A 27,302-nucleotide genomic window follows, 5' to 3' on the forward strand; every position below is an offset into this window, starting at 1 on the left:
GACGATTTTCTATCTAGCCCCAAGTTTCAGCTTTATGAGACCAGGAGTTGAATACAACATGAAGATTCGTCACAGTGTGTAGAGCTGTGATACTCGGTTCTTTTTTAGGATCCGGCTCCCTCTGAATCACTCAGTGAACTGATCAGGGTGCCTGAGTCAAATCGACAGATGTGACTCAACTGTAATTTTTGAATAAAAAAAATTAAGTAAAATGTCTTGTAATGAGAATGAATCGATTTCTAATTTAAACTGCTCGTTTGAGCGATTCCGGTTCGGTTACGTTTCCGGCCAGAGGAACTGCCGGATTCACTGAATTGAATTAAAAGGATTCAAACTCAGGTGGTGCAAAGAAACTGTACGTTTTTAACTTCCATGGTAGTAATCGGTGTTTTGATGATTAAAATATATATTTATGTGACGGAATTTAGACATTGTGTAGTTAGAACTCAAAGGATTTGGTTCAATCGGGACCTCAGATTCGCCCGAGTGACTCATGAATCACACAGGCTCTGTCGCTTAGCAACCGTCGGTATAAACAGAGTTCAGTATATTTTTACTATGATGCAGAGAGTCGGAGCGGCGAGAAAACAGGTAATTTGGAAACTGACTACTCAGATTAATGAAGAAATTTATACATTCCTTCATGTATAAATTGTTTTTTTGTTTCGACATGTCTACATTAATGAGCCATTAAGAAAAGTTTGTATTACTTAAAAATATCTATCAGACTAGACGTCCAGTTACTCGATAAAATGGTTGTTTTGCCCTTTTGCGGTTGTGTATTTTACTCTAATAATTTTTTCTGAGCCTGTACTTTTTCGCTTTAACTTGGGTAAATAACTTGAGTCATTACTTTTACCAGGGGATTTTTAACACTAGTACCTATGCTTTTACTAGAGTGTACTTTTACCCCCTTTTAGGCTCCCCTTGCACCTGCTAAAGCCCCTGCTGCTAAGACAGGGAAGGCAGCGAGCAAGAAAAAGGTTGTTTAAAGTTGTTTAAAAATTGCTAAACATTTTGTTAATTGTTGCATTGGTCTCATTCTCTTATTGTGAAGCAAAATGTTGACCTATTTATTCTTTAGCTATTGGCTGATTTCATAAACCTTGTCGGGTGATTAATGGCATTTTTGTGTCGTTTAGGATGATATTGATGAGACAGAGATGGGTGGTGGGGTTGAGGAGTGGACGCAGGAGAGGACCCTGGAGAAACCCGCCAACCAGCTGGACCTCAGTGAGGAGGTGAGCTTCACCCTGACGGCCTGCGTGTGGCTGCCAACCCACGGTTCAGTTCTGATGCCCCTGGCCACAGGCCGACCAGGCTGTTCATGCTGACCTAAAACAGGACAAATGGAGGCCATTATACATTAGCGCTGCAGTAGCACCCAGCATACCATAGTGAGCCAAGGACACCCGTGACCCCATCAACACTTCACTGTGTTTTCTTCCTTGGACCACATTTCGTAAGTCCTGACCACTGCAGACTAAGAATAACCCACAAGAGCTGCATTTTTGGAGATGCAATGACCCAGCAGTCCAGCATCATTGTTTGGCCCTTGTCAAAATCACTGAAATCCTTATGCTTGCCCATTTCTGCAACATTTTCTACGTTTCACCTCCTGTTTAAAATAGCCCACTTCACCCGTATTGTTCAAATATGGCTGACTGGTGTACTTTTGCTATAAAGAGCTAAGTCATTTTCCTCAGTAAATAAATAATCAAGTTTACTATTTATGACTGTTTTAGAAATATAGACATTTGTAAGGGTTTCACAAATTTTCAGGCACCCCATACAGTTGTGGCCTAGCGGTCAAGGAAGCGGCCCCGTAATCAGAAGGTTGCCGGTTGAAATCCCGATCCGCCAAGGTGCCACTGAGGTGCCTCTGAGCAAAGCACCGTCCCCACACACTGCTCCCCAGGCGCCTGTCATGGCTGCCCACTGCTCACCAAGGGTGATGGTTAAAAGCAGAGGACACATTTTGTTGTGTCACCGTGTGCTGTGCTGTAGTGTATCACAATGACAATCACTTCACATTCTTATAGAATACATTTGTGACATTAGCTGACATGCTGTGGCTCTTTATCTGTGTGTGTTCACCCTTAGGAGCTGAATGAAGAGATCACAAGAATCCTGACATCCAACAACCCCCACGCTCCTCAAAACATCGTTCGCTACACATACAAAGTACAGCACGCCTGCCATCCATTTTCTCTATGCTCCCTAAGGGGGAGCATAACAAGCATGTCAATTTAGTGTCTGCTATTATAGAGACAGGGTCTCATGTTAAAGGTCCCAAGACATGAATTTTTTATCCTTAGTATTCCCTTAATACTGTATCTGAACTCTCTTTCCAAAATTCAGAATTACAGCCACTTTTAGCCAGTCCCACAATGAGATTTCCCCAGGACTTCAGTGTGTGTAGCTTTAAATGCTAATGAGGAGGAGAGAGGCAGGATTCAAATTCAAATTCAAATTTTATTTGTCACATACACAGTCATACACGGTATGATGTGCAGTGAAATGCTTTTTGCAACTGCTACAGACCACAGTATTGCAAATGTTGCAAGTAAACAATGAACCAATATGCAAATATTGCAAACATAACCAAATATTACACTTTACGTCTTTAACATAAAATATGTGTAACTGGTAGGGTGAAGGTGTGCAAATGAGTTACAGTTTTTTTTTACAATGTTTAAAGAAAGGAGAAAAAGAGCCATAAACGAAAAAAAAAAAAAAAAAAAAAAGCAGTAAGGTAAAAAGCGCAGAGTCCTTACTGCTCTTTCTTTATGGCTCTTTCTTCTTTCTTTAAACATTGGAAAAACTGTAACTCATTTGCACACCTTCACCCTACCAGTTACACATATTTTATGTTAAAGACGTAAAAGTGTAATACTTGGTTATGTTTGCAATATTTGCATATTGGTTCACTGTTTACTTGCAACATTTGCAATACTGTGGTCTGTAGCAGTTGCAGAAAGCATTTCACTGCACATATGACTGTGTATGTGACAAATAAAATTTGAATTTGAATTTGAGTCATTTTGTGCAAAGTGGTTTTGTGCAAAGTGATTTTGTGCAAAGTGGTTTTGTGCAAAGTGATTTGTGCAAAGTGGTTTTGTGCAAAGTGATTTGTGCTAAAGAGTCCGGAGTGATTGGAGGTGAAAGTGCATGAGTTCTATGTACTGTTGTTGAGAGCCTGCGGGAAGAAGCTCCTCCTCATTCTCTCTGTGTTGGACTTCAGGGAGCGAAAGCGCTTCCCTGATCGCAGCAGAGAGAAGAGTCCATTGTTGGGGTGGGTGAGGTCCTTCACTATCTTCCTGGCCCTGGTGCAGCACCGTTTGCTGTAGAAGGACGGGGAGGAGAGGAGGTAACCTTTCCCGGTATGACGACATAAAGGGACAAATTCCAGATCCGACCATCTGAGCTGCCGCTCTCTGAAAGGGTGAATCAAAATGGTCAAAGCACCCTTTAAACCTATCGTCATTTCTAGCCACTGAGGTTGAGGTTGAAGTTTATTGTCATATAGGAAAGTAAAAGGTGACAGTGCAGGGTGGCTGGGGTCCTTCAGGATGCTCTTCGTTTTTCTTAGAGAGCGCGTGGTGTAAATGTCCGTTATTGCTGCAGGTGCATAGAGGGGCTAGGGGAACTCGCATTAATGTTAAATAATCTCACAAAGTGAAATGTTCATGTCATGGGACCATTAAACTCTAATTGGTTGAAATTGTAACTGTGTTGTGTGGTCTGCAACAGGAACGCACCTACAAGCCCATGAGTACTGTTGACCAGTTGGCTGTTCACTGTGTCCTGGAGGGGAACCTCATTCATAAGGACTCAGATGAGGCACGCAGCCAGAGAGCTCAGCAGGGGCTCATAAAAGGTCAGTATACAATGCAGACATCTTTAAATCTAAGTATTTATAAAGCCCACAAATTCACCTTGTTTAGTGTATTACTGCAGTTACACGTGGCCCCGTAATCAGAAGGTTGCCGGTTCGAATCCCGATCCACCAAGGAGCCACGGAGCAAAGCACCCCACACACTGCTCCCCAGGCGACTGTCATGGCTGCCCACTGGTTCCTTCAATAGCTCAGCTGGTAGAGCAGAGGACTGTAGTTGTACTGCCTGTATTCCTCAGGTTGCTGGTTCAATTCCGGCTCGAAGGACTTTTTGGGGGCAGAGGTGGCCTAGTGGTTAAGGAAGCGGCCCCGTAATCAGAAGGTTGCCGGTTCGAATCCCGATCCGTCAAGGTGCCACTGAGGTGCCACTGAGCAAAGTACCGTCCCCACACACTGCTCCCCGGGCGCCTCTCATGGCTGCCCACTGCTCACTCAGGGTGATGGGTTAAATGCAGGGGACAAATTTCACTGTGTGCACCATGTGCTGTGCTGATGTGTATCACAATCACTTTACTTTATCACTTTATTTTTTACAGGGAAATTCAAAATAACTAATATGTTAAATCCAAATAACATCCCAGTTGCTATTCTTCGAATCGATTGTGTTAGTATTTAATACTAATGGCGGTGTGTTTCAGAGAAGTCAGTGGAGTCTTTGCCGTCTACTGAAGTCGGCACTGATGGAGAAAAAATAGAGTTTCCGGTAAGATTTGTTCCACTGCTCATAAGTTGATATTGTGGTATTGTGCATTGTCCTGGCCTGAATGGAGATCTGGGTGAGGCTAATACCAACTACTGCACAAATAATGCAAGATATCTTTGGTCAAGCAAATGCCGCAGTTCATCCAGTTTACCCATATTGCTGACTGTCAACCAATGTGTCCAAGATACAGGACACACAGTTTTTCAACATTGGTGTATTATACATGCAATGTAACCATCAGACAATCCTCTTTATGCCTTTATGTCAGTCTAAACCAAGTGAATTGTGCGTATAGCCTTAGCACCTGAAAACACTGTAAAATCTGTCATAGGACGAAGACCCGGGAGAGGAGGCAGTGGAGATGGTGGAGGGAGAAGGAGGAGTGAATGAGGAAATGGGTGATGAAGAGTCCAATGTCAGGAAGGAGAGGAAGTTGAAGAATCAGTTCAACTTCTGGGACAGAGGTTCCCAAACCCTCAACAACCCACTCAGGGTAAGAACATGGCAGCTACCCACAACAAGATATAGCAAAAAAAAAAAAAAAAATTAGCTTGCAACCATTATAAAATGCCATTATAAAAAAATATATACACACACTCAGTCTTCCAACGAGTGGGCATCCCAGTAAATTCATCCCAATATCAGACTCTTTAATGCTCCGAGAAATTAAAACATCCCACAAGTTAGATCTTGGGTTATATGGGTAGTATTTTAATTATTGTCCATTTGGAATAAAATAAGGCAAGACCTGTTATCTGGCACTAAAATATTTGCATATTTTTACTACTATGTTTTTTCCATTATCTGTTTGAGTCAGTGCAAGCTGTGTATACATGTACTTTACAAATACATTTCACTTCCTTACATATTATATGCCTCAACAGTTGCTATGCATCTTTCATGGAAGATGAATCAGAACAAAATATCTTATTTTTATAACAATCTTAAAACATGTCTTGGGTCATGCAGCAGTGAAATCTGGTTTAAAATTAATTAATTTTACAATAAAGATTATTATTTGATTTTTGGCATATCATCTGCTTCTTATGATTAAAAGTTCTGTCATTTCAGCTCAACTCATTTTGTATGTCTTTTTGTTCATCAGGGTTCCTAACATGTCTTTTTCTTTTTCCAGCAACGAGGAAATCAGACGGAGCTGCCTCCCCGTGTTAATTTCTCAGATACAGCCAACTGGGTAAGGAGACACCAAAAGCAGGTTGGCTGGAGATATGTGAACTATAAAACACTGGCAGCCACAGCTTAACACATATACTGTTGTGTTGTTTTTATCTCTTTTTGTCTGATAACTCACTTTTTTGTGTGTGTGTGTGTGTGTGTGTGTGTGTGTGTGTGTGTGTGTGTGAGAAAGCCAACAGTCTTAGGCAGTTTTTTATACAATAGAAAGATGTCAAAGACCAAAGTCTCAAAACCCTTTTCACTTATCTGATTATGATTTGTGTGTGTTCATGTTGTATCATATGAGAATGTGTGTGTATCTATATTTGTAGTGTACGATGTATGATGTATACACTGAGGAGCTGCAGCTGCAGGAGAAAAATAAAGAAAAACAGAGAACACAATCCAGTAAAGAGGATAAGAGAGAGACAAAGCTGGTGCCGACAGAGACACAGGTGAGAAACCTGCAGCTCTGCTGTCTTCCTCACAGCACAAAAATACTATAAATTTAAAATGCTATAAATAAGAATAAGATTAAATTGTCATATGCACATTTTTTCTGTACAATGAAGTTCTTTCATGTTCTTTCATTATCTGCGACAATGAACGTAGCCAATCTGTTGTGCAGTGAAAACTTCAGGGCCTCAGATGTTTAAATGCAAGAACATGAATTAAATGCCTAAATAAAATGTAATTAATTAATAAATATTAATAGTAGTAATAAAAAGAAAAACAGTAACATTGTTAGTATTATAGCAATAGAGCCTTAACACATCTTATCAGTAGTATAACACAGAAAGTGTCTCTTTTGACCCATATTCTAACAGAAGCTGCTCATTTTCAACTACTTGACATCTTTTTTTTTTTTTTTTCAGAGCGATGACATCAGCAAACTTGCGAGGGTGTCCACGAACATGGAGCGTATGGTGGTTCAAAATATATTTGATGACATCGCCCAGGGTAAGTTGCCTTTATCAATTTCATGTAGAATTAAATATAGTAGCACATTTTCATGAACTCAATATATATTAATTGTAAGTAATCTTGTTGGCAACAGTCATCACCTTATGAAGTGCTCTGGAACGCTTACCTTCTCTGTCTCTCCTTTGGCAGATTTTCAGTACTTTGAGGATTCAGCGGATGAGTTTAGTGAAGGTGGCACTCTTCTCCCTCTGTGGAAGTTCCACTACAGTAAAGCCAAAAGACTGTCTGTCACGTCCCTCTGCTGGTCAGTTTATACTATTACACTTGTCTGAAAGTTGAGTCATGGCAACTGGACTTTCTTTCTTTAATGTAGAGATGTTTCATTCTGCATCCACAGAACTTTGTCAATCAACTATTATACTTGGTTACATGAGTATATTTTCACCTTAAAATTGAACACACATAGGGTCTAGCTTACAGAAATGCAGAGTATTATAAGAGTGTTTTTTTGTTGCTTTTTAGGAATCAGAAGTATCAAGATTTGTTTGGGGTTGGCCTTGGATCATGTAAGTGCTGCATTGTTTCATTCAAAATTGCTTGTTGAACTCTGTGTTCACGTAGATTTTTGTCCTTCCACAGATGACTTCACTAAACAGGGCAGCGGCATGTTGCTTCTTTACACTGTGAAGAACTGCACCTTCCCTCAATACATCTTCAGCACCGACTCAAGTGTCATGTGCCTGGACATTCACACCAAGATGTCCTATTTGGTGGCAGTGGGCTTTTACGATGGCTGTGTGGCTGTCTACAACCTGAAATTAAAGACTATGCTTCCCACCCACAAAAGCTCAGTGCTCTCTGGAAAACACACTGACCCTGTGTGGCAGGTATGTGCATCTCTATTACCTGCATTTCTATATATTTTCACATTTTCGATGTCCATCATTTGAGTTGGTTTTATATGATCATGGTTCTTTGACATATTTTTAAATGAGTTTGGAGCTATTTTCATCTTGGTCACTTGTATCCATTGACTGTGTGTCTGTCTCAGGTACGCTGGCAGAAAGATGACATGGACAACCATCATAACTTCTTCTCTGTGTCATCTGATGGACGGGTTGTGTCGTGGACCCTCATTAAGGTACTAAAGGAATATGTGTACATAAGATATACGCTATCATTGAAACGTTTGGATGCGTCTACTCATTTATGGTTCTTGGTTGTCATGGTTCCCATTCCACCTCCCCGCCCACAGGAGGCACGAGACCACACGTGAGGATTGCCGCTCATCATTGTGGTTTATCCCTTGTTGTAGCTTGCCTTCTTTCCTGGATTGCCTACTGCAAAAAGTGAGCAGCAACAGGAGGTAAACCACAATGATGAGCGGGCAAGGAATCAAGGTGGCAGTTGAGTATTTACTGTATTTACACTATCGAGTAATAAGGTTAAGTACACACTGAACATGAAAACTCTGGCCCGTCACACAGGACCAGAGCACACCCAGGGTCAGAACCGTGACATTATGATTTGAGCCTCTCCAAATTCTTTAAAAGGTCTCCATAACCAGCACAGAGTAGGTGCATCCAAACTATTGACTGGCAGTGCAGGTATGATGTGTTTTCTAATAACTCGTTTTGTGTGTATTTGTGTTCTTTTTCCATGTGTGTATGTGCATGCAGAATGAGTTGATGCACATGGATATCATCAGATTGTCCCCTGAGGGAGCTGAAACAGTGGGTAATAAACATACATTACACGATTGCATTATTATCTGTACATTGAAATGTATATAGTCCAGGATGTAAATGGTTCATGTAATCAGAAAACAGAAATAACCTGAATTCACATATTTATCATAATGTATTGAGAATAATGTTGGACCTTTAGCACACACATACACCAATAAGTTAGAAGGTGGGTCACTGACAGATTAGATTTCATCAGATTTCCCATGAATCAGGTCACCTGGGATTGGAGAATCTGCAGCATCTGTAGTTGTGTGCTAACCCCCATTGTGCCAGTGCCCTGAAACTGAGCTTCTAAAAAAACCTAGTAACAAAATGAATGAACTTATTGATTAAATATGTGTATGATAATAACATGTTTAATGTTTTTAGGAGTCTCTTTTAAGCTGTTTTTTTTTTGTTCTCTGTGAAGCTGGATATCCTTAAAATAAAAGACATTTCCAGCTATACTAACACTGTTTATCTGTCATGCAGATAGCGGGAGATGTATTGACTTCCATAAGGAGTTCGACAACATGTTCCTGTTGGGGACAGAGGAGGGCAAAATACATAAGGTGGGAATAAGACACCCCACATACACACACACATACAAACATGTACAAACATGAAAATTAAAATTTTTTAGATCTCTATACAATGAAAACAAACATTTTCCCAGCAATTATTACATAAATGTCCTCATATTTACACATTTAGGTCTGTGTACATGTGTGTACATTGATTCTTACACAGGGAAAATATTTACCTGTGAAGTTATGTTTTTGGTTGACGTTTTAACACTTTAACCATGAAGTATGAAGTCAATTGAGCATGAGACCATATTTGATGTTTCAGCAATTTTGCCTTTTCCATTTTTTGTAGACTTCATTCAGCAAATGTTAATTTTTCTTATAGATTTGTGCTTACAGGCTTTAGCCTTACAGGCTAAAAATATATGGGTTCACTAGAGGGCATCTGGACCTAATATGACTACTTTGTGTAAGAAGTCTAGGGCTGTCAAATTATTTTATACAGTTATCTTAAATGTATTAATCACACATTTTACAGTGAATTATTGTATTGTATTTTGAAGAGTAAAGCTCTAATTATTTCCTAATGGTTTAGGAACCAACAGATGATAAACCCAAATTTATGTGAACTGTGTGTCACATAATAAATTTTTATAGTGATTCCCATTCTCTACATGTCTGCAAAAACACATCCAAGTGCATAACGGACCCCACAAGGGTATTTCTCCAGTGTTTGAATGGCAGTTAATGACTGCTATATTAACTGCAAATTATATACAAGTCTCTCCCTCTCAGAAATACATACACTAATTATTTACTCCTCTCTTAGCTCTCCTTGGTCACATCTGACCTCTATACAGCAGTAAGATAAACCCCACCTCACCACTGGCTCACTAGGAACTAGAGGCATAAAAGCCCAGACAGGCAGCATGAGATTACATCAGAGCTGCCTGATCCCACTGCTGTTCATCTGTGGAAACCCTCTGTCCACTTCCTCTTACTCTCTGCGTTTCCCCACAAACCACCTATCCTGATAGCACTGCTGGGGATTGCTGAGTTATTCTCCTACGTGCTTATCCTCTGCCTTTTGTCTCTGCACTTTCTGTAAGGGCTGCGACATTCTGTCACATCGGCGAGCTGACAGGGGAGGGAAGTGCTTAGGTGGGACATAATGGGAACAAGGATTTATTAACGGTTATGAAACAACGGCACGATGGTCGAAAACAGGGGAAATAAGGGGAGAACTTAAACTAGGCGTGTGGCGATTGCCAGAACTCAAAACACTATCAAACAGTTGCCAAGTCCACAAAGAATTTCGCAGCCCCTGATAGGCGGCTGCATAGCGCCTTTTATATGCTGACTTGATTGGGCACAGGTGAAGTCTCCAGCTGCAGCCAATCCTGACATTCATATACACTCATTCACTCAAAAAGCATCTTGTTTGTTAAACTGCATTTAATTTAGTCTGAACTTCACAGTTAGTAAATCTGACTATTATCACTGTAAATACATTTTCTGTGATGGAATGAAATTAATGTCTGGTCTGCGCTTTAACTCAACTGTTTGTCCCTTTTCAGAGCTCCAAGGCCTACTCCAACCATTTAATTCAAACTTACAATGCCCACAACATGGCTGTGGAGGCAGTCCGATGGAACCACTTCCATCCCAGAGTCTTTATCTCTTGCAGCTATGACTGGACCGTCAAAATCTGGGACCACACAGTACCGTACGTTCGCTTCCAAGCTCACACAAACATGTACACACAGATACACACAAACAACACACAAGCACTACCAGTCAAAAGTTTGGATGCACCTACTCAATTATGGGTCTTGTGTTCTTTTATTATAGAAGATTATAGAACACCAAATGCTGTGATTCTCTTAAGTTTGACAACAGGGATGGAGGGGGTTCCAACACTCCTGAAGGTTTATTATGCTGAACATTTTCTTATCATTCACTCATGTTAATGAGCATCTTATGAAGTGGCTTTAGATGATGACATTAGTGATCAAAGCATCAAAATCCAATATGCCGCCGATGAGGTCGGCTGCCGTCGCGACTGCTCCGACCTTGTTTACCTTGTTTTTGTCGTCTAAGCTTACTTTTAACAACTCTTCACCGGTAAATCAACCACCATTGAGCACATTAGGTACAATAGAGACACCCTTGTTCTATTAGTATACAATGCATTGTATATGAAGCGGCGGCCCCGGGGAAACGAGTCCCGTCAAGGAACAGGCTGAGAGCCCGTGCACACCGCACACCTCTGCCTAGGGACATGGAACCGTATATAGCTGCGTCGTACAACGTCAGGAAAGCGGTGAAACGCTACGGGAAGAAAAGAGACTATCAATGCTACGTCTAGCGGAGCCAACAGCTGCGGACTGGAAGACTCTGCCAGCACAGAGAACTGCATCTCATCTCTCTGTCAGTGGATCTCCAGCTTCCTAACTGGGAGACCACAGGAAGTAAGGATGGGCGGACATGTCTCAGCCACCATCACTCTCAGCACTGGAGCCCCCCAGGGCTTTGTTTTGAGCCTCCTGCTGTACTCTCTGAACACCTATGACTGTGCAGCCACTACAAATTCCACCACCATCATTAAGTTTGCTGACAACACTGTCGTGGTGGGCCTGATTTCTGACAACAACGAGACAGCCTACCTGCAGGAGGTTGGAAATCTGGAGAATTGGTACCAGAGGAACAATCTCCACCAGCAAGACAAAGGAGTTGATAGTCGACCTTAGTACCAAGTAGAAGAGGAACTACCAGACCCCTGTCATCAACAGGAGCCCGGTCGAGACAGTGGACAACCTGGTTTGGGAACGGCATCATGCAGGATAGGCGAGCCCTACAGAGGGTGGTTCTATCAGCTGAACGCATCATCTGTACCAAGCTCCCTGACCTTCAATCGATCTACAGCAAGTGGTGCTGGACCAGTGTCAGGAAGATAGTGAAGGACCTCAGCCAACCAAACAATGGACTGTTCTCTCTGCTGCGATCAGGGAAGCACTTCCACTCCATTAAGTCCAATACAGAGAGAATAAGGAGGAGCTTCTTCCCGCAGGCTATACAAGCTCTCAACAACAACACTACATAGGAAATAACACTAATACACTCCAGCACTTCACTTTCAATCACTTCTGGACTATCCCCCTAGAATCCTTGCACAAATTCTTTTACAAATGTTTTACTTTCTCCTTTCACTTTACTCATTTGCACACCTTCACACCTTCAAATGGCACAATGGCATGTTAAAAGCATAAAAGTGTAATATTTGGTTATGTTTGCCATATTTGCATATTGATTCATTGTATTCTTGCAATATTTGCAATACTGTTGTGTATAGCGGTCGCTAAAGCATATCACTGCATATCATAGCGTGTATGACTGTGTATGTGAATTTGAAATTTGAATTTGAAATCATGAAGGTAAAAAAGAGTTGACTGAAAAAACAGATTCATCAAACAATAGCTCCATATTAGTCTCCAAAACCACCACAGAGTAGGTGCATCCTAACATTTGTCTGGTAGTATAATTGTATACATTGAAGTATACAATTTCAACTTCAGCACATTGTTCGTATACTGTAGTCACAATCCATATTTAAACCTACTTATGTTATGTTTGGTTTCAAATTCAAACATCGAAAAACAATTTTGAGCAATTTTATTGCACACACAAACACACATTATAATCAATGAGATGAGCCATGTAGACAGATGGTATTGTGTGATTGTCTGATTGATTGTGTGATCTGGTTACTTACTAAGGTGGCAGCGGTGTTTGTCAGTAACACTTCTTCACTGAATTTCTCCATTTTATTTATATCACAGTTAAAAGGCTGATTATGTTTGGGTGAAATTACCTAGTGCAACTACAACTTAATATGTTTAAAGTATTATATTAATACTGTTGACTCTGTGTGTGTGTGTGTGTGTGTGTCACGACTACGGACTTACGGGGGAAGGAAGCGCAGAGGTCTGACATACTGGGAAGGGGGTTTTATTATACAATAACCAAAGAAATACAAATAAACAATGGCGCGGTGGCCGAAAACGATTTAACTTAAATACAGATAAACTAAAACTAACCCGTAGGCGTGTGGCGATTGCCAGAACTCAAATTACAAACAGTGTTACCAACTGAAGTTCACGAAAATGCCAGCGACCCCGAACGGGCGGAAACGTCCGGCATTTATGGGGCGTCAGGATTGGATTCCGGTGTGGAGCCCAGCTGCAGGCAATCCTGACAGAGCCCCCCCTCCAAGGGCTACGTCCTCGGAGCCCCAACAGTACCATCAGTGGAGGCGGCGGGGCAGACGGCGGCAACCACAGGGCTCCTGCCCTGCTGTATCCTCCCCTTGGAGGACCCGGTCCCTCGGGCTGGCTCCCCGGCGTGGTCAGGCGTGGCGGCCCCGGTCCCTCGGGCTGGCTCCCCGGCGTGGTCAGGCGTGGCGGCCCCGGTCCCTCGGGCTGGCTCCCCGGCGTGGTCAGGCGTGGCGGCCCCGGTCCTTCGGGCTGGCTCCCCGGCGTGGTCAGGCGTGGCGGCCCCGGTGCCTCGGGCTGGCTCCCCGGCGTGGTCAGGCGTGGCGGCCCCGGTGCCTCGGGCTGGCTCCCCGGCGTGGTCCCGCTTGGCGGCCCCGGACCCTCGGCCTGGCTCCTCGGCCTGGCTCCCCGGCGTGGTCCCGCTTGGCGGCCCCGGACCCTCGGCCTGGCTCCCCGGCGTGGTCCCGCTTGGCAGCCCCGGACCCTCGGCCTGGCTCCCCGGCGTGGTCCCGCATGGCGGCCCCGGACCCTCGGCCCCGGACCCCTCGGCCTGGCTCCCCGGCGTGGTCCCGCTTGGCGGCCCCGGACCCTCGGCCTGGCTCCCCGGCGTGGTCCCGCTTGGCGGCCCCGGACCCTCGGCCTGGCTCCCCGGCGTGGTCCCGCATGGCGGCCCCGGACCCTCGGCCTGGCTCCCCGACGTGGTCCCGCATGGCGGCCCCGGACCCTCGGCCTGGCTCCCCGGCGTGGTCCCGCATGGCGGCCCCGGACACCCGTACCTGCACACAATAATCAGGGCCGATCCATCTGGGTACGTGTGGGCCCTGTCTCCACATGTCCCCTCTGACACGTCTTGTGTCACCCCCTGCACCGCGCAGGGAGATTGTCCCAGAGCCTCCGGCGACTGTTCCAGGCACCCCAGGCTGGTGCCTTCTGGGACTATGCAGCCCCTCTCGCTGCACGGCCCTGGTGCCAAGGGGGGGGCATTGCCAGACCATCCGGCTAGCCCCTTCTGCGTCCGTTGGGACAAGCAGGCCCTCTTCCTGCCTGTCCCAGCTGGGTCCTCATGCCTACCCGGGGGCTCTATGGCGCTCCACCCCTCTGGAGGCAGACGCAGGCCCCTGCCTGGCCCGCCCTCCTCACTGGCTACCGGAGGACCCAGCTCCATCGCTTCCCCACCTCCCCTCCCCTCAGGAGGAGTCCCCAACCGCCCTCAGTCTCTGTTGGAAGTCCCGAAAACTCCTGTCTGTCTCTCCCTGCTGCCAGAGGGTTGTGCTCCAGCCCCATGCTGATCCAGTCAGACACGTGAGGATGGTAGTGATCTCGTCTGTGTCTGCTGCCCCACTGAAGGGTCCCGGGACAATTGGGCTATCCCACATGGGGCTGGGCACGTCGCTGGAGATGGTGGTAGGTGTGTGGTGTGGAGGGGGGTGGACGTCTTCTCCAGCAGGTGTGGACGCTGGTGCTGCGCTGCCATTTCGCTGGGGAACGTCCGGGCAGAGGGAAGGCGGGTCGGCGACTGGAGCAGGAATGGAGGATTCCCTGCGAGGCAGTCCCAGCAGCGCAGTTGCTGGCTGGCGACCTCCCGTCGCCCTCTTCCACCAGCTTTCACTGCTGGGAGGGACGTGGGTCTCCACGGACCTCGTGACGATCCTGGATGGGCGCGATGGGCGGAGCCATCCCGGCACCGACTGCCCAAACGGCGTCATCCTGGTCGTCGTCCGTGTCAACCTCGTACCCCCGGAAGTCACATGGGTCATCACGGACGCCGCAATGATCTCGGACGCGCACGCTGGGCGGAGCCATCCCGGCACCGACCGCCCACCGAAAATCCACGTCATCATCGCTTTCGTCATCCGTGTCCTCCCACCGGTGACTCCAAGGGTCGTCCACCCTGCGGACATCCTGGACCCATGGCGCGATAAGCTCCCATGGGCAGTACTCTGGCCATTCGGGCTGGAGGCTGCCCACCTCCTCGCTGGAGGAACGCCGCCGTTGTTGTTGCCGCTTCTCACCCCCCTGGAAGTGACGTGGGTCCCCACGGACCTTGCGACGATCGCAGACTGGCGCGATGGGCGGAGCCCAACTCTCGTCTCCCGTGCTCTCGTCGTCGTCCGTGTCGTCCACGGGGAGCCTTGCCAGCAGAGCGCAGAGTTCTTGGCTCGACATGGCGAAGATCGTGGGGGTCGCATCTTCTGCGCTCGCTGCCCACGTCACTTCCTCGCTGCTGCCGACGCCAACGTCCTCGCTCCGCCCACTCACCCGCCGACGTTGTCGCTTCCGGGTTTCGCGGAGTTTCCCGGGGGTGACGTCATCACGCGGCGCCGCGTACCACGGCTTCTCGGGGAGAAAACGCTCCACCAGAACGGGCGGCGCGTCTCTCCCCTGGCGTCCGCGTTCGCCGCGCCGGGCTGCGTCCTTCGCGGCGTTTCTTCTCCTCTGCTCTCCACCTCTGCGCTTTTGGGTGGGTCGCTGGCATTTTCGTCACGACTACGGACTTACGGGGGAAGGAAGCGCAGAGGTCTGACATACTGGGAAGGGGGTTTTATTATACAATAACCAAAGAAATACAAATAAACAGCTGCAGGCAATCCTGACAGTGTGTGTGTTTGTGTGTGTGTCTGTAGGACTCCCATGTTCACCTTTGACCTGAATGCAGCAGTGGGAGACGTATCATGGGCTCCATACTCCTCCACTGTCTTTGCTGCTGTGACATCAGATGGAAAGGTCAGTGACTCCTCATGACTATAACTAACATGCTGTGTCTCAGTTCAGATGAAGCAGAAGGGAACATTAAAGACTTTTGTTAATACACAGCCTGTCCAAAAAAAGAAGTCACACACTCTAAAAGGCCGTAAAACTGCCTCTAGCCGTACATTCGCTGTGTTTCAATGAGCTTCTGCAATGTCACAACATTTAGTCCAGAGTTGCATTCATTTTAGACACACTGCTTACTTTTTTTAATAAATAGTTGCAAATAATGTAGACTGTTTTATTATGCCAAGATCTTGTAGAGGTGATAGGACAGTTGGACCGCTGTGTAAGTTCTATAGCAGGGCAGGGCAACCTAGTGTGTTATATGCATAACCTGACATTCCCCTTCAGTCGATTCTGCATAAGAAGATGGCCTTCACAATCCAATGTGACAGACGCTGATTTGACAGTGCCGGCCCCCTCGCCTGGCTGAAGCCAGCGCCAGCAGCAATGCAGTCTTGTAGGAAGACTTACTATATGGGCTCAAATGGAGCTTCACACAAAGCATCCAGAACTTCTGTTAGGACCTAGGAAGGAGCAGTGGGCCTATTGACATATGGCAAGAGGGTGAAATAGCTGCCAAATAAACCTTTATAGTTGAAAATGAGCCCCCCCGAAGAGGGAGAAACAATGTGACCATTGTGTCCAGGGAGACCAGTGCGTGTTTTCTCTGGATGCGAACAGATCTGCGCCTGCCCTGCCAAATTGATCCCAAAGTTGATTCACCACTTGTGGGTGGAACCTCCATTCCCTCACAGAAGGGAGGAGATCCGGCCCTGTGTTCAGATGAACGTGGTTGGCTCACAGAGTCAACATGTGACATGTGCTGCAGAACAGGAGAGCACGCGCCAGGGACAGCAGCGATAGGGAGCGTAGCCACCTCCTGTCTGTTTATGTGTGACACCACCATCGTGTTGTCAGCCCGACCTAACACGTGACAGAACGTAGAATGTGGAACTGAGTGTTCTCTATAGATTAATTAATAAGTTGAACTATACATCATTTCAGAAAATTAATCTAGTCAAACCCCTCAGCCAAATGCCCTCTGATCGTCTCTCAGACTGGCCTAGCATCAGTCCTTTTCCAATAACCCTGGGCCCTGTGCTGTTGTTACTAGAGATCTGTCTGAAGTAATCACTGTGTTAAATAAACCTACTTAAACACACACACACACACAATTATTGTCTCATTCTAATCTGATTGAAGAATGGAACACAGCAGCCCAGAATGGTCCCTTCAGCCACTCTACTCAAGGCTGTCATGACAGGTGTCTGTGTGTTTGAGGTTTGTCCAAGACCATTGTGCACAGTTTGTGTTTTGATGTGTCTTTTTCTGCCCAAAGGTCCATGTCTTTGACCTCAACACCAACAAATATAAGGCCCTCTGTCAGCAGCTTGTAGTGGCCAAGGACACATCCCAGCTGACACACATTGAGTTTAACCCTGTGCACCCTATCATTATTGTGGGAGACGACCATGGATACATCAACTGCTTTAAACTCTCTCCAAACCTTCGCAAGAAACCCAAAGTAAGTCTACTGACCTTGAGTGGATTTCCAGTAAAATAATCTTTTTTTTTACTCCATTACCTATTCTGATTTTCCCCAGTTTTGCATTTTTAAATAGGTTGTAATTAGGTTCTGTCACTGCCTTCCATCATTTTTTCTTATAGGATATGTTTGCATGGCTATAGACCAGATTTATTTCCTAACTACTTAAAGAAAAAAGTCTCCAGATTGCTTAGGCATAAACAACAATCACTTATCTGATTTTGCATATACTTTTAAATAACTAAACAAATTAATCACTGATCCATATTACCCTTAAATGTCCTATTTGCCTGAATTACATTTTTGACCAGACTAGATCAGATAGCAAGTATGGTTTTTGTACGTATTCAACATGAAAGGACTAATTTTTATTCTTGTTACACGGTGAGGTCTGTGACACATTGGCAGACATGCTAGGGGCTGGGGAGGAGGATCTGGGGCGTTTGGTCTGTGGGGGAGAGACTGGCGGGGAATGGGGACGTGGAGAAAGTAGGGGACGCGCCGCAGTGCGACGGGAAGGGAAGTCGGGATCCGTGGGGGTTACCGGGGCAGAGGAGAATAGGAAGACGGCGGGTTTCAGGGTTGTCCAGGAGCGTGGGCGGGACGAGAGGACGGCTGGGGAGGCAGGAAGGCAGGGGAACTGGAGGGGGGTCAAGCAATTCTCGGAGTCGGGGGCAGGCGAAGGTCGTAATTCATTGGTCGATAGATCTAGGTCGTGGTTTAATATAGCAAACGTCTCGAATGAGTAGTCTCATACAAAGAGCGTGCAGCGTCTCCTCGGGGTCACCCGACTTTTATACTCGACGCTGCACGCTTCCGTTTCCTCTTCCGGGTCGTGGTCTTTCTGGTTGGTCTGGCGCTCTCTGGTGGGCTGGATGAGTGTTGGCCATGACAGAGCCCCCCCTCCTAGGCCCGGCTCCTGAAGGGCCCGGCAGATCAGGATTGCGGTCATGGAACTCTAGGAGTAGGGCCGGATCCAGGATATCCCGGCGGGGAACCCAGGACCGGTCCGCTGGCCCGTAGCCCTCCCAGTCCACCAAGTATTCCAGGCCGCGGCCCCGTCTGCGTATGTCCAGGAGGCGACGGACTGTGTAGGCGAGCGATCTGTCGATGCGCCGCGGAGATGGTGGCCGAGACGGTGGGGGCTGCAGGGGGGACGAGTGTGCTTTGCGGAGGTGGGAGACGTGAAAGACAGGACTGACGCGGAGGGTGCGAGGAATGGCTATCTGATAAGCCACAGGGTTGATGCGGCGGGTGATGCGGAAGGGACCAATGAAGCGGGGTCCCAATTTTCGGGGGTTGGAGTGCATGGGTAGGCCTCGGGTGGAGACCCAGACCCTGTCCCCGGGGTGGTAGAGTAAGGCCGGTCGGCACCGTCGGTCAGCCTGTCGTTTCATCCGATCGGCTGTGTGGTTGAGGGCTCGGTGGACTTGGGACCAGACCCTGTGAAGCAGGTGGAGTCCCGCCAGGAGGAGATGTTGAGGCCAAGAGGTGGGTCGGGTCGAGCAGTAACACCATAGGTATGTCTCCATCTCCTGGTTGATTCTCTCCGTCTGGCCGTTGGATTGGGGGTGGTACCCCGAGGACAAGCTGACCGACACCCCAGTTGTCCCCAGAAGTGGCGCCAGAATCAGGCGATGAATTGGGGCCCACGGTCGGAGAGGAGATCCTCCGGGGGTCCGAACTGGCGTACCACTTCGTGGAGGACTATGTTGGCAGTTTGGGCAGCGGTGGGGAGTCCAGGAAGGGCCACAAACCTGGCCATCTTGGAAAATCGGTCCACTAGGACCATTATGGTGGTCATACCTCTGGCTCGGGGTAGGCCTGTGACGAAGTCCATGGATACGTGAGACCAGGGGCAATGGGGGCGAGGTAGAGGGAGGAGAAGGCCTTGTGGTCTCTGATTATCGACCTTATGTGCTGCGCAGATGGAACAGGCGGTGACGTACTCCTGTACATCGGCAGCCAGGTCTGGCCACCAAAATGTGTTGCGAATGTTGGCTAGGGTGAGCTGCCTTCCGGGGTGTCCGGCTAGTGGTGTGTCATGCCCCCATTGTAGGACACGTGGACGGAGAGCGGGTGAGATGTACGTGAGGTTGGGGGGCATGGTTAGAGGTGGGGGGTGGAGTGCGTGATCAGCAGTGACTTCCTGCATGAGGGTCCAGTGCACAGGGGCCAGGAGGACGGGTTGTGAGAGGATGGATGAGGGCTGATTGTCCTCAGCCTCCGGGACGTATCGACATGATAGTGCATCTGCCTTCGCGTTCTTGGTGCCGGGGAGATAAGATACGGTGAAGTTGAAGCGGGTGAAGAACATGGCCCAGCGGGCTTGGCGTGGGTTGAGACATTGTGCGTTCTGTAGGTAGGCCAGGTTCTTGTGGTCGGTTAACACCAGGAATGGGTGGATCGCTCCCTCCAGCCAGTGGCGCCATTCCTCCAGCGCTGATTTGATGGCTAAGAGTTCCCTGTTCCCAACATCATAGTTTTGCTCAGCTGGGTTTAGCCTACGGGAGAAGAATGCACAGGGGTGTCATTTGTTGTCTCGAGGGTTACGTTGGGAAAGGACCGCTCCCACACCGAGACTGGATGCGTCGACTTCTACCGTAAATGGGAGCTGGGGGTCCGGGTGGGCCAGGATGGGAGCCGTGGTGAAAAGTTGCTTCAGCTTGGTGAATGCCTGCTGAGCCAGGGGGTTCCATCGGAGGGTGGTGGGTTTGTTCTTGAAGAGGGAAGTCATGGGTTGGGCCACCTTGCTAAAGTTACGGATGAATCTGCGGTAGAAGTTAGCAAATCCCAGAAACTGTTGGAGGTGTCGGATGGTGGTGGGCACAGGCCACTCAGTGACTGCGGTGGTTTTGACCGGATCCATGGCGATTCCTTGTGGACTGATGAGGAATCCCAGGAAGGAGGTTTCAGTGGCGTGGAAGGTGCTCTTTTCTAACTTGACGAACAGACGGTTTTGTAGGAGACGCTGGAGGACTTTTCAGACGTGGGAGATATGGGTCAAGAGGTTGGGGGAGTAGATAAGGATGTCGTCTAGGTAAACAAACACGAATCGGTCTAACATGTCTCTGAGGACGTCGTTGACAAGCGCCTGGAAGGCGGCTGGGCTGTTGGACAGGCCAAAGGGCATGACCAGGTACTCATAGTGTCCCGATGGTGTGATGAAGCCAGTCTTCCACTCATCCCCCTCCCGTATCCGAACGAGGTGGTATGCGTTTCGGAGGTCCAGTTTGGTAAATATGGTGGCTCCCGACAGGAGTTCGAATGCGGTGTTCAGGAGTAGGAGGGGGTACCGGTTCTTCTTGGTTACCGCGTTTAATTTGCGGTAGTCAATACAGGGTCGTAGGCCCCCATCCTTCTTCCCCACAAAGAAGAACGGAGCGGCCGCTGGAGAGGTGGAGGGGCGGATGATGCCACTGGACAGGGACGCCGAAATGTGTTCATCCATTGCCCTCCGTTCCGGGAGCGAGAGGGAGTATAAACGGCCCCGCGGGGGTAAGGCGCCAGGGAGCAGGTCGATCGCCAAATCATAGGGTCGGTGCGGGGGCAGTTCCGCGGCACTGTCCTTGTCGAACACGGGGGCAAGGTCATGGTAACAATCGGGGACGCCTGGTAAAGGGGGACATGGTTTGGTCAGGGTTTCACAAGGGAGCAGGGTGGACGAGGGGCTGGCTTGGGCAGGGGCATGTGGCTGCATGGGGGCGTGGTCTTGTTCCCTTTGAACCGGGGACGTGGGCTTGGGTAGGCAACATGGCATTGGTTGAGGGGCATGGCCGAGTCGTAGCGTAGAGATGTTCTGGGGACGAGAGCGGTTCGTTGGTGTGGTCTGTTGGGGTTTGTGGCGGAAGCATTGGCGTCCCCACTGTTTAATTCGGCTCTTGGTCCAGTCGATGTGGGGTTCGTGGGTGGTCAGCCAGGGGTAGCCCAGCACGATGGGGTCATGGGGAGTCGTGGTCAGGTAAAAGGTCATGTGTTCGATATGGTTGGGTTTGAGGTAGGTGAGTAGGGGTTGAGTCTGGAACAGAACCCGACCCGAGCCCAACGGGTTTCCATCCAATCCCATGATTGCGCGAGGTGGATCGCACCGGGTGACCGGGAGCTGAAGTCGGGTGGCCAGGTCAATATCCATCAGATTCATGGCCGCCCCGGAATCCACCAGCGCTTGTCCCTGATGTCGTCCGGGTTTGGGCATCCTCCAGCAGAGGGCGATTGGGAGCAAGCAGCGGGTGGCAGAGCAGGGGGGGGATTTGGTGCTCACCAGGGGGCTCCAAACCTCGGGTGAGCGGGGGAGTTTTCCGCCGGTCGTGGTGGGATTCGCCGGTTGGGACAGCTGGCGCTAAAATGATTCCGACCTCCACAGTAATAGCATAGCCCCAGGTTTTCTCGTCTTCTGCGTTCCTGTGGAGTGATCGGGGGTCGAGCTCGGCCCAGCTGCATGGGTTCGTCAAAACCTCGGGGGGGCGGAGCCGTCGGGGCATCAGATCGGCGTGCTGCCGGCGCATAATAAGAAGGGGCGGGGTTACGCCGCTCGTGGCGGCGTGATTATACTGTCCAGAGTGTCCCCCCAATCGCGGTTTACCATCTCGTCCTTTACCGCCTCCCGGAGGCCGTTGTAGAACGTGGCGGGGAGTGCGGCGTCAGTCCACTCGCTGTCGCTCGCCAGGGTTCGGAACTCAATCGCGTAATCACTTACGTTCCGATTTCCCTGACGTAGCGACATGAGCCACAGTGACGCCACGCGTCGCCCAGTTTCGCCCTGAAACACGAGCTGGAGGCGGTCCAAGAAGGCGGGGACAGAGAGGCAGACCGGGTCGCGTCGTTCCACCAGCGGCGTGACCCACTCCAGCGCGCGTCCCGTCAGCCGGGTGATTATATAAGCGACCGCCGTTTCGTCATCGGGGAGGTGGGCGGCTTGGAGCCGAAGGAGCAGGCGGCACTGGGTTATGAACCCGCGACACCTCCTTGGATCGCCGTCGTACAGCGGAGACGGTGCGAGGCCCGCCAGGGCGGACGTACGTGGAAATAGCGCGGGAGCCGCGGGAGCCGCGGCGTCCGCGGCGGGACTGGGGACTGAAAGGCCGGGACCGCCGGGTCGGGATTGCAGCGCATGGACCTGCGCAGACAGATCGGCGAGCGTGGAGCTAATTTGCATTAGCGCGTTCTGCTGCTGCAGCTGTGTGTCGTGTTGGTCCCGGATTGTGTCGTGCTGCAGCTGCAGGGACGCGATCAGCTGTCCCAGCGTCTCCTGCATGGAGCCGATGTCTGCTGCGTCTGGAGATGGCATGCTCTTTCTGTCACACGGTGAGTTCTGTGACGCATTGGCAGACATGCTAGGGGCTGGGGAGGAGGATCGGGGGCATTTGGTCTGTGGGGGAGAGACTGGCGGGGAATGGGGACGTGGAGAAAGTAGGGGACGCGCCGCAGTGCGGCGGGAAGGGAAGTCGGGATCCGTGGGGGTTACCGGGGCAGAGGAGAATAGGAAGACGGCGGGTTTCAGGGTTGTCCAGGAGCGTGGGCGGGACGAGAGGACGGCTGGGGAGGCAGGAAGGCAGGGGAACTTGGATGTCGTCGTAGATCGAAGGGTCAAGCAATTCTCGGAGTCGGGGGCAGGCGAAGGTCGTAATTCATAGGTCGACAGATCTAGGTCGTGGTTTAATATAGCAAACGTCTCGAATGAGTAGTCTCATACAAAGAGCGTGCAGCGTCTCCTCGGGGTCACCCGACTTTTATACTCGACGCTGCACGCTTCCGTTTCCTCTTCCGGGTCGTGGTCTTTCTGGTTGGTCTGGCGCTCTCTGGTGGGCTGGATGAGTGTTGGCCATGACAATTCTATATTTTTGCAACAGAACTTGGGCAAATTAGAAACACCAGCCTTGTACATATTCTGAATGAGGACTGTCTGTCTATTCATCTTGAAATATTGTGTTTTCAGGGTCAAATTTTCTAATTTAAGTCCATGTAATGACTAATTAATGAAGGTGCCAGACCTGGTGACCACTGTTGTATAGGAAGCTGTATGTATTAGGCCTACCCTTTTAATAGTTAATTAATGAATTAATACATTATTAAAACCCATAATTACATCTCAACAAACAAACAATCTCTTAAATTGTTTCTCGTCCTCGTCTTCCTCCGTTTATCCGGGTCCGGGTCACGGAGGCAGCATCCAAAATAGGGAATTCCAGACAGCCCTCTCTCAAGCCACCTCCACCAGCTCCTCCGGCAGGACCCCAAGGCATTCCCAGGTCAGACTGGAGAAATAAATTCTCAAGCATGTCCTAGGTCGACCTGGGGGCCTCCTGCCAGCAGGACATGCCTGAAAAACCTCCACAGGGAGGCATCCAGGAGGCATCCTGACCAGATGCCCAAACCACCTCAACTGGCTCCTCTTGATGTGGAGGAGCAGCGGTTCAACTCTCAAGGCTGTGCCTGGCCACCCTACGGAGGAAACTTATTTCGGCCTCTTGTATCCACGATCTTGTTTTTTCAGTCACTAACCAAAGCTCATGACCATAGGTGAAGATTGGGACTGTCACGTCCCTGTCTAGGGGTCAGGAAACATGACAACAAACTAGGGGAATGTGTGCAGTGGGAAGACACAGATACCAAGCCCAAGTGAAATATTGTGCTTTTATTTACAGTGAGCAGTGAACAACAAACCAAACCAAAAGTGCTATATACACAACGACAACACAACAATCCACAGGAGGACAACACACCATGAAAGGAGAGACAAAACAAATATACAACAAAGCCACAACTAACCACACTAATCACTAACACACAACAACTCTTATCCAACTCTAACACAATCCAAAAACTCCAACTCCAAAACTCTCCTCTCGCTTCCTCCTCCTCCGGCTCCACAACAATGAGCCCTGAATGGTGGCTGGAATGGTCCTTATGTAGTTCTCTGTCCTGTGCGTTGATTGGTTGCCAGTTGACGAGGGAATTGGTGGGTGGAACTGTAATCCAAATCTCCTCCCCCAGCAGACAGCCTAAAAGAGAGAACAAAACAGAGCACCCCAAGCCATTCTACGGCCTAAAGGACGTAACAGGACGTAGATCGACCAGTAAATCGAGACCCTTGCTTTCAACCCGGAGATGGCAAACCCAGTCAAGAACCATGGTCCTCATCCCAGCCACTTCACACTCAGCTGCGAACCTACCCAGCAAGAGCTGACGGTCAGAGACTGATGAAGCTAAGAGGACTGCATCATCTGCAAAAAGTAGAGATGAGATTCTCCTGCCACCAAACTCGACACCCTCCACACCACGGCTGCGCCTAGAAATTCTGTCCATATAGGTTAAGAACAGAACCGGTGACAAAGGGCAGCCCTGGCGGAGTCCAACCCTCATCGGGAACAGGTCTGACTTACTGCCAGCTATGCGTGTGACAGACCAAACTCACACTCCACTGGTACAGGGACTGAATGGCCCTTAACAATAGTCCGTCCACCCCATTCTCCTGGAGAGCCCCCCATAGGGTACCCCTGGGGACACGGCCATAAGCATTCTCCAAATCCACAAAACACATGTGAATTGGTTGGGAAAACTCCCATGCCCCTTCCATCACCCCGCCCCTCCGCTGCTGTGTAGCTGTTTGACTACCTCAGCAACTTCTGCCCCTGAGATTGGACAGTCTGTACCCAGGTATCCCAGCTCTGGTTCCTCCTTGGAATGCGCTTTGGTGGGATTGAGGAGCTCCTAAAAGTATTCCTCTCCCGAGGCATCGGATGGTTTGCCAGAACCTCTTTTCAGCCGATCGGTAGTCTTTCTCCATGGCCTCACCAAACTCCTCCCACACCCGAGATTTTGCAGAGTGGAACAAGGTCCATTGGGACTCAATGTTCCACTACTCTCGGGACGCGGTCAAAGCTCTGCTGGCCGTGGGAATTGAAGACCATCTTGACAGGTTCTTCTGCCAGGCGTTCACTATACGTTTGGGTCTGTCAGGTCTATGTGGCATCTTGCCCTGCCATCTGATCCAACTCACCACCAGGTGGTGATCAGTTGACAACTCCGCTCCTCTCTTCACCCGAGTGTCCAAAACATATGGTCGCAGGTCAGTTGATACGACTACAAAGTCAATCATCGACCTGCGACCTAGGCTGCCCTGGGCATCTTTATTTTCGAACATGGTGTTCGTTATGGCCAAACTGTGGCTTGCACAGAAGTCCAATAACAAAACACCACTCAAGTTCAGATCTGGCGGGCCATTCTTCCCAATCACCTCCAGGTCATGGCCCTCCAGGTCATGCTGTCATTGCTGTCATTACCCATTCCCTGAAGGCGCAGGGAAATTCATCCCCCGGGGTTAACCCCAACAAACAGGCTGAGAGTCCAGAGCCAATGTGTCGAGGTGAGTCTGGCTATATCTTGCCAGTACCGCTCTACTTTTTCCACAAGCTCTAGCTCCTTCCCCTGCAAGAAAGGTATCATAGCCAGTTTCCTTGTCCGGGGATCAGACCCCAAAGCTCCCACCTTGGTCTGCCACCCGATCCACATTGCACCGGACCCTTAATGTTCCTCCTGCGTGTGGTGAGTCCACAGTTGGATGAGCCCATGTATCCAGTTCAGGCTGGGCAATGGGCAAAAGGGGCAAAAGCCCGGCAAATGCCCGGCCACCAGGCGCTCGCTCACAGGTCACATCACCAGGCCTGGCTCCTGGGTGTGACCCCGGTAACCCTCCGGGCCAGGTACACTGGCTCTTTGTTTTTCCTTTCATGAAAGGTCTTCTGAACTGGTTTTTGTCTCACCCTTTACCTGAGACCAATTTGTTGTGGGAGACCCTTCAGGCAACAAGTGCCCCAGACAACATAGCTCCTAGGATCATTAAGGCTCTCAAAACCCTTCACCCTGATAAGGTGACAGTTCAAGGAGGAGTCTTAAATTGTTACTAATTAAAAGATGTCCATTCTTGAAATAGTCACATGACTAATTTATGCCTCTTGTTGGCCCTTCACAACCATGGGCAGTGGTGGCCTAGCGGGTAAGGAAGCGGACCAATAATCAGAAGGTTCTGGGTTTGAATCCCGATTCGCCAAGGTGCTACTTAGGTGGCACTGTGTCAAAGTACCGTCCTAAAACACTGCTCCATGGGCACTATGCATCGTGTGCTGTGCTTGCTGTGTATCACAATGACAATCACGTTCACTTTTTCTTTCACTTCATTTTCACCACTCTCTTATTTATCTAGCACAAATCTCTTTTTGTGCCTACAGGAGAAGAAGGGACAGGAACCTCAAAAGGGCCCTGAGGCGGAGGCTACTAAGATGGAGAAGTTGCTGAACTTTCCCCACTTTTGATTTTACCAGCATTCAAGTTCAAGTTTTTCATATGACTCATAATTGAGTGATTTACTGTTTAATATGTCAATTAAATGTATCTGTTCAAACATCTCATCAAGTCTGTCTAAACCCAACTGTAATATAAAAGTTTGGCAAAGGTTTGACCCTTCATGAAGCAACCTTCCCCATTTTACACTGTCTCATGCGTCATTTCTTTATGTGTGAGTACAGGATGAAAACACCTATTGTAGACAGAAGACAGTTTAATAATTTGATAGAATTTGAAGACAGGTAATCTATGGTTTTAGACAATATTCACCATATACTGTATTACAAGTCCACTTACATAATGCATTGGCCATGGGTTTTTTTTCTTTGTTTTATAATTTTTTGACCATGTACAGTTGTGGCCAAAAGTTTTGAGAACGACACAAATTCTGGTTTTCACAAAATTTGCTGCTTCCATTTTTATTATGGCGAGTG

General features: G+C 48.6%; 1 protein-coding gene and 1 non-coding gene across 2 annotated transcripts; both read left to right on the forward strand.

Annotated features, from left to right (window-relative positions):
• Nucleotides 1-477: 477 nt before the first annotated feature.
• dnai1.2 (dynein, axonemal, intermediate chain 1, paralog 2) lies at nt 478-27,012 on the forward strand. Its single transcript, XM_028973013.1, has 20 exons — nt 478-591; nt 921-983; nt 1,143-1,241; nt 2,104-2,184; nt 3,754-3,880; nt 4,537-4,601; nt 4,933-5,094; nt 5,737-5,796; nt 6,110-6,232; nt 6,653-6,737; nt 6,891-7,005; nt 7,224-7,267; nt 7,341-7,588; nt 7,753-7,842; nt 8,381-8,438; nt 8,921-9,000; nt 10,533-10,681; nt 15,851-15,950; nt 17,320-17,505; nt 26,754-27,012. The coding sequence occupies exons 1-20, from the start codon at nt 559-561 to the stop codon at nt 26,835-26,837; spliced, it is 2,052 nt and encodes a 683-aa protein (XP_028828846.1). The 5' UTR covers nt 478-558; the 3' UTR covers nt 26,838-27,012.
• On the forward strand, nt 4,079-4,165 carry trnay-gua (transfer RNA tyrosine (anticodon GUA)). Its single transcript is given in 2 exon segments — nt 4,079-4,115; nt 4,130-4,165. It is a non-coding gene; the product is annotated as a tRNA-Tyr (tRNA).
• Nucleotides 27,013-27,302: the final 290 nt, after the last annotated feature.

Source organism: Denticeps clupeoides, chromosome 3 (assembly GCF_900700375.1).
Source record: "Denticeps clupeoides chromosome 3, fDenClu1.1, whole genome shotgun sequence".
Lineage (NCBI taxonomy): Eukaryota > Metazoa > Chordata > Actinopteri > Clupeiformes > Denticipitidae > Denticeps > Denticeps clupeoides.